Here is a 10,130-nt window from a genome sequence, read left to right as displayed (position 1 = left end):
ATCTATCTTTGGGGGTGGATTTTCAAATTTCTGGCATTCCTCAGAGATTCCCAGGAGTACGCCTTAATAACACCCATAAAGGCGTTTCAACATGTTTAACTGTGCCCAGTTCCTTGAAGTAACAAACAAAAGAAATAGATAATATTTAACATTTTACTCTGGGTCCCTAAAACAAAAGCAAGTCCAGATGCCTCCTCAATAAAAACAGACTCTCAAGGAGGACACGTGTAATGGCCACAACAAGCAACAGCTGTGTCCGATGCTGTGTGCTGAAGTTATTTCAGGTAGGCAGAGTGAAGGATGGGGGAGAATTCTCAGCCTGACATGAATTATTGTTTTTATTGCTTGTGGCCTCAAGGAAGGCTGTCTGCAGGTCTGACTCATGTGTTTTCTAGATCACTGCCAGACCAGCTTCTCTGTGGGAGATGGGCTCCCGCCATATTCTGCTGAGAGGCGTGGCACAAACAAGCTAAACGGGCCCCTGCCTGAGAGCGGGAGAAAGATTATTAGAGGGAGTGGAGAGCCGGGGTATATTAGACATATGACTGTCCCGCAAAAACAGCAGCAGGAGGGACCTTTTGGTTCCAATGCACACCCTCTCAACGACTGAAATTCACCAGTAATGGTGCAACGCAATCATAACTCCCCCAAAAGGCACCGCCCACGGTCTCAGTTTCATCGCTGAGTGTAAAAGGGTGCAGATCTCACAGGCCTTTTCTAGCAGATACCAGCATCCTCTGGGCCACAGTTCCTGGTCTTTGGCCAGCGCTGTGGCCATCATGCCTCCCCCCCCAGAGTTGCCCTAGGGTAGCATCTGGCTGTGCACAGTGTGCTGTATTTTTGCAGATTGTTTGTGGTTTGCTTGCTCACCGAAACTAGCAAATTTCAGTAACTTCTCATCAAGTCACGTTTGCAGAGGTTTTTTTTAATAACAAAAGTTATTTCTATTCTGAGCATGTCCCCATGATTTCACAACTTTTCCCCAATCAGACTGCACATTTGTCAGTGTAGGAGGTCATCTCTAGATTCTCCTTTGTACAGACACTGTAAAATGTTTGTATCTCCGCTTCAGAGGACAGCCCTTCCATAGGAGCAGAATGCACACGCACCCAAACAACTTGATAAAAATATTATGGAACCGAATTTAACACAATTTCAAGTAATAATGTTTCAGTCTGAGCTACATTTGTGGGCCTGCTAGTATGTTAATTTTTGTAATTAAGTATTTTGGCCCTACTTAAAGCAAGGAAAGTCAGTGCACTTCAAGACTGGAGCGCAGAATATGGCCTCCACCGGCCCTTTGAACCCCCCTCTCCCCAAGAACCTTTTGGTGCGTCTCCCTTACCCCTCCACTTCCTCCCTTACCCCTCCACTTCCTCCCTTACCTCTCCCCTTTTTTTTATGTGACGGTGTATGAATGATTCTCAAACCGCTTGCATTGTGCAATGGCGGATGGAGAAAAGTGTTCAGTCAGTGTCAGCTAGTTTGTGGCTGTCTCACACTGCACGCACAATGGCAAAAATAAAGAACTAAGCCAATTGGATTTGTTTTTACATTAAAAATCATTTCTTTATCCAGAAAATATTCTGGATCCTAACAGTCACAAATTTGCAAAAGATTAACCCTTGAAAAAGACCCAACATCTTTTTTGATGGAAATTTCTCAAAAAGAGCCAAATCTGAGTAGAGGCCTACTTACAAGTCAGATTTGGTGTAATTCCATTTATGTATATTTGTACTGTAGTAAAGAGCTATGGATTAGATGTACTAAGGCTTTTTGCATTCGTAAAGAGTCTGATTCGTAAAACTGGGCTGTTTGTGAGCAATAAAAAGGCTTTTTCGTATGCAACAAACACAAATTGCAATTCAGTAACACGTTACTGATTTGCAATTTGTGTTTGCCACTACATACCAAATCAGTATTTGGAAGGGGTGTGTTAAGAATGTGTTTAGGGCAACCCTAACTGTTAGAAGGTGGCTCTGACACTATGGGCCACCCGGATTTTTCGCTTTTTGAGCACCTAATTGTTGAGCTTTTACTGTGGGGGAGCCTCATAAGCTGGGACTCACCCACAGTGAACTCAGGATGTAAGAGACTGCATGGGAATTTTACTGGTGTCCCCCTGGCTTGACCAGGCCACTGCGCAGCAGCTGGAGTAAGGGACACCAGGCTGGTTACATGCAGACACATGTCTGCGCAGGGGAGATTCCTACCGTGCGCAGTCCAGGAGCAGCTACAAAGTGAATGGTGTGGCAGGACTTATGCAGTATTGGGTGGTGACATGGAATAGGCTTTATACACTGGAAAGAAACCTGCCAGGGAAAGTCAGTGTGTCTTACTGTTTGTTTACTTCATTATTCCCCTATGGGAATGTGGAGCCCATGGGCTAGATTAACTTCCATTAGGCCTACAGATTCCAGACACGCACTTAAGTCCACTGTAGCGGATGTGAAAAGAAGTATTCTGCAGAGTCCAAAGTCATATTTGTACTGATTTTGGGTCATCCAGAACTGTCATATTTCTCTGAGCCAGGGCTGACCTCAGCTGGATGGATTGATAACCTTTCTTCCACAAGATAGGGCCTCCTCTCCACGAAGAGAAAATGGGTGGGGCTACAGGCTCATCCATGAGCAGCTGTCACTGGGTGCCAGGCACCAGGCTGCACCAAGGAGGGAAGGCAGCGTGGGGGGAAGGGGCTTCAGAGACATGTGGCCAGAGACCCTGGACGACACCATTTTGAACAAACCCAGAGGCTGGACCAGAAGGAGGGAGCAGGGGCAGGAAAGTGATGTGTCGCTGTTTGATAGGACCAACAGAGACTTCCTGCCAGCCCCCTACTCAACTTTTAAAAAGTGCTTGCACAGGAAGAGAAGCGCTCTATGGGGTGTGGTCTGCTGAGGCTGAAGGTACTGGAGCCTGGCGCAATGGGCAGTTGGAAGGAGAGATCCCCTGACTGACCCCAGGACCCTATCAGCACCAGAAGAAGAGCCCGGGACCAGTGTGCAGAAGCAGTGGCCTCTGCGCAGGGAGAAGAGCGGCCAAGGAGCAGAGCCGGGTGAAAAGCTGGCGCAGGGAGCCAGTGAAGACCGCTCCCTGCAGAATTCACCCTCTTGGAGACCCGGGGGATGAAGGAGAGTTCTCCCAGTGGCTGAGGGGCGCTACCAGGAGCAAGAAGATGCGAACATGGAGAAGATCGGACCCCTGGGGGCTGAGATATGCCCCCAGAAGGTAAGCAACCTTTGACCTCCAAGAAGACAGACGACGAAGCGCGTGGGGCTCCACGGCCTGTCTCAGAGATGCCCCCAGGGTGAGTCAGGTCTCGGGGGCTGCCCACAGAAGAAGGGAAACTGGGGAGCGCCGTCGCGCTCCCCGTGGAAGTACCCAAGAGGGGGCCAGGAGCCCACCCTGGCCCCCACCGAAGATGGAGGTGGGGGAGCGCCGTCGCGCCCCCCGCGAAGATGGGAGTGTTGTCGCGCTCCTCATGAAGGTGCCCCGTGGGGTGCCAGGAGCCCACCCTGGCCCCCACCGAAGATCAAGTTGGGGAGCGCCATCGCGCTCCCTGTGAAAATGTGCGGGGAAGGGGCCCGGGACCCCATCCCCGGGCCCCGAAGACCAAGTAGAGGCTCGCGCAGGGTGCCAGGAGCCCACCCTGGCCCCCGCAGAAGAGTCGAGTCGGGGAGCGCCGGAACTCTCCCCGTGAAGCTGCCCAAGGGGCCCGGGCCCCGGCGAAGAGGGGGGAGTGCCGTCGCACCCGACCCGCGGCCATGGAGGCCGCCTCCGTGTCTGCCCGCTCCGGCGGCAAAGAAGTCTCTGGCTCCCGCGGATACACTAGAGGGTGCGGGCCATGCGGGGAGTCGGCGGGGGAAGCCGGGGGTGGGCGCCTCGAGCTGCCCTCCACCAGGAAGGCATGCGGGGGTCCCGGGTGGGACCGGGACCCCGAAAGAAGAGGAAAGGGACCCGGGTGGGACCGGGCCCCTGAAAATGGGCAAGGTGGCCGGGGGTGGGCTCCCCGAGCCATAGAACTTACCTGGGGGTCTGGGTGGGACCGGGCCCCCCAACGAGGCCTGATGATGCGGCGAAGCCGCAGGCAGCACACCGCGGCTCTCCCCGGCACAGCGGGAGAGCCGCTCATCAAATATTCATAAAGCGGAGCACGAAGCGCCCCACAATGCCTTGCAAGGCATCTGGAAATGCCGCGTTTTTGGTGCCTGATGGCCCCCAGAGGAGGGGGGTCACCCTCAATGGTGAAAAGGTGCTGGGAGGCGCTGCCGGAGAAGCGCAGACTCCCTCCCCCCAGCATGAAGAGACAAGTCACCCTAGGTGTCCTGGGGATTCGAAAGGAATAACCCCTCCAGGGCTCAGCCAGCAATTAATATCTGCAGGACTGGGACTACTTGTTCTTCAGCTGAGGGTGTTTTGATAATTGCATCAAGGAGTGAAAGGCTGAGGTGCGGATGTCTGGAGAAGGGCATCCCCTGGAGGTGAAGAGGTGTAATTGCACTGAAATGCATTTACTAATGGATATTTCGTTTAGAGGGACTGAAGTTCACCTGTTCAATGTGAAGTACTGGTGTAAGGTGATGTTGTAAGCAAAGTGGGGTTATGTGGCCAGACTTTCCTGCTACATTCTAATGATCCACAAATGTGCTGAGTACTGTCATTCTAAAGTGTGCTTAAACATGAATTCTTGCTGCTGCACTTAGGTGAAGACCCCAGACTGCTAGCCCTTAAGATATAGAGGTGCATACTTTATGGTCAGTAGGAGATGCTCAGTCAAGTTCATGTGTCACCAAGGCAGGTGTACCCATTTTTAATGCTTGTTGAGGTAATGGGGTGGGTCGCCACTGGGATAGTGCCAGTGCGCAGGGCCCACGCCCCAGGTTATGTTCAACTAATGGCATTGGGGGCAAGATGATGTGCATACATGGGAGTGGTGGTACTAGACCCCACCCCCTACGGGAGGGGTGGAGATGTTATGCAATGCCTCAAAGTAATTCCAACAGCTTATGAATATTTGTAAATTGGTGCATAGTATTGAGTAGTGTGTGTGTTTAATAAATGTACTCTTACTTTTATAAAGCAAAGTACAGACTGGACAATCAATTATTGAGTGTTATTTTTGCGCACATGCAAATGGCGATTACTAGCCCACACCACCTCCCTTGAGTAAGCCTCAGACTGCTCTGCAACGCTACCCTCTGAGAGTCAGGCACTACAATTGGGTGTTTGGTTCCCAGTGAAGGACAAATGTAGTCATGTTATTTGTGTAGGCCTCACAGATGCTGCCTCGTTTTCCAAAACTAACAAATACTGATTTGAATGGAATGTATTCTTGTTTTGCAAACAAAATCCAGTCTCAAAACGTCAATATATTACTACACAAATATAGTGGGAACCCATTTGTAAACGGTAAGAGATATCCAAAGCACCCCTTCCTCCTTTGTGAATGTTGACAAAAATATTTTTAACCTCTTCAGTGCCCATGACGAGATAGTCTCGTCATGGAGCACGGTTGCGCTGTGCCCATGACGAGACTATCTCGTCATGAACCCCGCCCGCTAATGTAACGCCCGGCACAGGGCGGGGAAAGGGCGGGGCACAGAAGGGGTTAAGAGTAAGCAGTTGCCCCATGGACCACTGCATACTATTAAAAAGTATTAGTTAGACTTTACATCTTTTATAAACGCTTCTTTTTTTTTTTTTTTTTTTTTTTTAACAAAAGCGGACTGCATTTACAAATACATATTGCTTTATGACAATAATGTCCGTTGACCCCAGCAAGCCATCATCACTATCATGGCTGCGAATTGCAATGAGTCGCAAATAGTGACCTACTTCATTAATATTCATGAAGTAGTTGGAATTGAAACCCACTGTAATGTGGTATTTTGCTAATGATTTATTGGTACATGGGTTGGTTGCAAAATGCCACACTGGTCGCAAAAATACTAGTCGCAACCATTTTTTTAAAACTGGCATAACTTTTCCCAAAGAACTGATAAGGCGATAGCATTTACCATTAGTTGAAACCATAATCAAAAAGCCCTATTCAGGTGCACATACATTGGCAACCATCAAGGTGCTACTGGAAAAAAGAAATATATTCCTCATGTATTTCCTCCTCGCATTTGTGCTGCCATCAGAGAAAAACGATCAACGAAAATTATTCACTTTTTCTGACGTTTTAACAGCATGACAGGACAGGTGTGCACCTGAAAGGTCAAGCCCCATCCATCCCATTGTAAGCTTGTTACTTTATATGTGTTAGTTGCCTCCTCGAGGCAGACATATATATCGCTGGGGGCTCCAGCGGCTGAATAAACAAGTGAAGCAATCACAGCTGAGTGAAAGTGAAGCACTATTTCCGTGAAAGCACTCCACTGCTGCTCAATTAAAATATGTGGGAGGAGTCAAAGACCCTCTTTGTAGTACTCCAGAAAGATATTTTTGTAGGTGCTCACATAGGATCGGCAACAGCTGCGCTGTCAGGCCACACCTAAAAACACGGTTCACCAGTGAAAAATGGTGCATGAGATGTAACATGTTGTTTTATGTGGGTAAATTCACCGATTATTAAAAAGACTCACAATGTTAACAGAATGTGAAGGAAAAGGGGCAAAACTGAAGTAGTGCAGCAGGAGGGGAACTACTCGACTATGCACACCATAATGCATAATTATGCCCACTGATGCAGAGCTCTCCTTAGCCTGCCACAGAAGCGTGGGAGAGATAAAAAATCATCAATTTCTTCACGCCCTCTTGCCCTGCCAGGACTAGAAGATGGGGGCGATTATATACATTCCCCAGTCTTTATAGATACCTTCCTGCCCTTGCCACGTGCTAGGATATTATAGAAAAGCGCCACAGCTGTGCAGAGCGGGAAGGGAGTCTGTCCTTTCCATGCACCCTTACAGTCTCCGCCTGTCTTGTCCACGGCAGTCGTTCTCTTCTCTTCCCTCCCTTGCATTGCATAAGGGCTGGGGAGGGTTCTGTTTAATATCATTGATGCCCAGGTGTTGAATAGAGATGCGTCTTTTTCGATTCTCTTAACGTCCTTCACAACACGAAAACACGTACCTAATTTCCTGTGTGCAGTGCTACGCAAACACCACATGGTGAAAATTGTAAACTTAACAAGAATAGGATGTACTCTGTAAAAACATTAAAATAATAATAATGCACTTCACTTGTTTTATTTATCTGGATGTTTTTGCTGCCCGCACAGCATTCCGAAGTGTCCGTTCCATCATACACCGCAGAGTGCAGCAGCAATGCTGCAGACTTCCCAGTGAGACTACGCAGTGCTGCTCTGTATCCCGCAGCGCGAGCCGCAGCACTAAGCGTGTGTGTACGCAGGCAACTCCTCGCGCGCCTCTGCTGCGCATGCGAACTCCGCCACGCAGCTTGACAGGAGAATAGTTCTGCGAGGCAGGGGAAGAAAATAGAGGAGGGCGGAGACCTGAAGAAACTGTGCTGGAGTATGTGAGGGACGGAGCGGGCGGGTGACGCGCAATGCCGCGGAGGCTTTACCGACCGGACTGTACAGCGCTGACGGAGACAAGGAGGACGCCTCCCGGCGCACAATAACCTCCGGAGCGGATGCAATCATGCGCGAGGCGTCAGACTGCGAGGCTGAACACACACGCTCCCCCAGTCCAGTGTGATCGCCTGTCCAACGTTCGGTCTGTGTACGGAGGGTCGTACCACTGCGGAGACCCAGGGGGAGGAAACGGGAAGAAGATATGAAGAAGGGCAAGTATCGGGACCGGCCGGAACCGCCGCCGCCAGCTGCTCAGAGGGATGGCAGGCTCCTCCTGGCCGCTGACAGGAAGCCTCAGCCGGTGAAAAGGAAAGGAGCAGCGGAGGAGAGGGCAGCCGGCAGAGAGCAGGTAAAGGCAGCGGACCGCAGCTTGATCTCTTGGTTTGCATGAGCCCTCACACCTTCATTGGGGAGGCGGGCGGCACTAGGAGTGCTGCTGCAGAGAGCCAGGTGTACGGGGCGCCAGCCAGGGCAGTGATGCCGCAGAGGATACTTGGCACCCCCTGGCATCAGAATACTTCCCCACGTTACCCTTTAAAACCAATCATCATGCACACTTTATCATTGTTTGGAAATACACGTTGCACACCTAATAGCCACGCCCACCCCATTAAAGGCAACAATATTACTCGTGTACAACACTCAAAGTTACCTGTTTCTCCACTGTGATCGATTCAGTTTACGCTAGATAAAGCTTTGTCTTAAAGCGTAATTTTGTTTTCTTTGGTTGCATGTTGTATGGGTTGAGTAATAGCTGCACGTTTTAAAAAAAGAAAAAAAAAACAAGGTTACATCCACCACACTAAATGACTCGCTTGGTGCCACACCCGGTGTCGGTCTTCATTTGTGCTCCTTTTACGCATTGTGACATTTTGGCGGAATGATGTGAAATTTGTTCTGTTGCTGCGCCGCTTTGGAAGAGTATCTGAGCACGTCTAAGTGAATATGTTTTTGAACTGACAATAAGCCCCTTTAATTTAGGAACTACTTCGTTTTGAATTTGGGTGGCCACTGTTTCCAGTCCTAGGTCTTCGACTGACGTCCCAATGCATTCTGGATGTTGTCGTCTTAGTTTGCTCTGTACTGGAAAATATATTTTTCTGTCTATGCCAGCGTAGTGAAGTGGCCATCTAGATGATATATAGTACATCCTAAAATCAGTATTCAATTTGCGTAAGTGATGTGCCCGACGCTCATTTTTGGCGACCAGGACTACTTTTCATTATCGAACTTTAACGGAGACAGAAAGGCATACAAGGGGGAATAAAGGAGGAGAGGAGGATGGACAAACGGCCATGATGGAGAGAGAAAGGATGAAGAGGAGAAGTATGAGATGCGATATAGGCTTTGTGGGATGGTGGAAGAGGGAGGCACGAGGTGGACACGAGGCTGAGAATTGTTTAGCACAAATTAATCTATCTCAAAGTTCTCAATAAATAAATATAGTGGCATTACGTGTGCTCAGGACTGAAAACGGTGCCCACAAGACATTAAATGTATAACCTACGTTGAGTGGGGCACAATATATTTTGGTAACAGGGGTTTTGAGTAAGAGAAGGGCACGTTTTATTTGGCAAACAGGAGTTTGAATACAAGTTGAATATCCTTCATTCAAGGATACGCTTTTGGAATAAATGATGGGCACACTTTAGAGATGGGACATACTTCTTTGGAGGTCAAGTTCAGCACATTTTATGCACGCAAGGCATTTACATAAAAATAACGTGATTATTACCCTTTATTTACGTAGCATGTTTTTTTTTTGGGGGGGGGGGGGGGGGTCAGGAAACATTTTGGAACTAAAGGCCTTGTATTACAGGAACACTTCTTTTTCAAATTAAAAACTACCATGATTTAGTAAGAACATATTGATTTGCAGGGCAGCCAATACTATAATATTCACTGCACTACGGAAATCTGCCCCATAAAGCTTTGCGGGCCCTTTATTCAAAACATATTTTTCCCACAACTCAGCCTGTGGTGATCCTAGTACGATGGGACCACCACAAAACCATTCCGCACTGCATGCTTTTCCTTTCCAGGTCATCATCTGGGTCCTCACCTTAAGTTGGGGTGGGACCCCAAAATAATCACATTTCCCACTGTGAGATGAATGAAAATTTGCCTAACCTTGGAGAAGGTAAGTTTTAATTCATTCTATTAAGGACACGGAGGCAAGGTTTATGATTACCCTTTCTTTGCTTTAATCACAAAATTCATAAACAGCATTTCCCATGAAACCAGGGAAAAATCAGAAACAGCAACTTCATTAGTCCTTTCACAGTGTCCACCTTCCAGGCTGTATAACACTCCATGTCACTTTTTGTTATCCCTCTTTCTTCGCACAAGTCATGCCTTTCCTTTCTTTTCATGTGTCTTGCTTCGACCCATCGTTACCTGGAAAGACAATATGCATCAGTATTAGCAATGTAAATTCGGTTGCCACATCAGAGAAAACACATGCACAGTATCAGATAAACAATGCCACACTTTAAGGCTGTATCACAGAATAAGCAAAACAAAAATAGATTACTTACTCCCATACGAGTGGGCTAGCATCCACTCTGGTTGCTGGGAGGGATAATCCTCG

The 10,130-nt window shown here is 48.4% G+C and overlaps 1 protein-coding gene across 2 annotated transcripts in view; it reads left to right on the top strand.

Annotated features, from left to right (window-relative positions):
• Nucleotides 1-7,453: 7,453 nt before the first annotated feature.
• MAST2 (microtubule associated serine/threonine kinase 2) overlaps nt 7,454-10,130 on the top strand; it is a 1,353,759-nt gene continuing 1,351,082 nt past the window's right edge. The window contains exon 1 of one of the 2 annotated variants that reach the window (XM_085602761.1): nt 7,454-7,889. In XM_085602761.1, coding sequence (XP_085458887.1) covers nt 7,743-7,889 — 147 coding nt within the window. In that variant the 5' untranslated portion in view covers nt 7,454-7,742. The remainder of the gene's footprint in view (nt 7,890-10,130) is intronic. The other variant, XM_085602760.1, reaches the window with a different exon arrangement.

This window comes from Triturus cristatus, chromosome 4_2, assembly GCF_964204655.1.
Source record: "Triturus cristatus chromosome 4_2, aTriCri1.1, whole genome shotgun sequence".
Classification (NCBI taxonomy): domain Eukaryota; kingdom Metazoa; phylum Chordata; class Amphibia; order Caudata; family Salamandridae; genus Triturus; species Triturus cristatus.
This window is presented reverse-complemented; position numbering and strand designations above follow the sequence as displayed.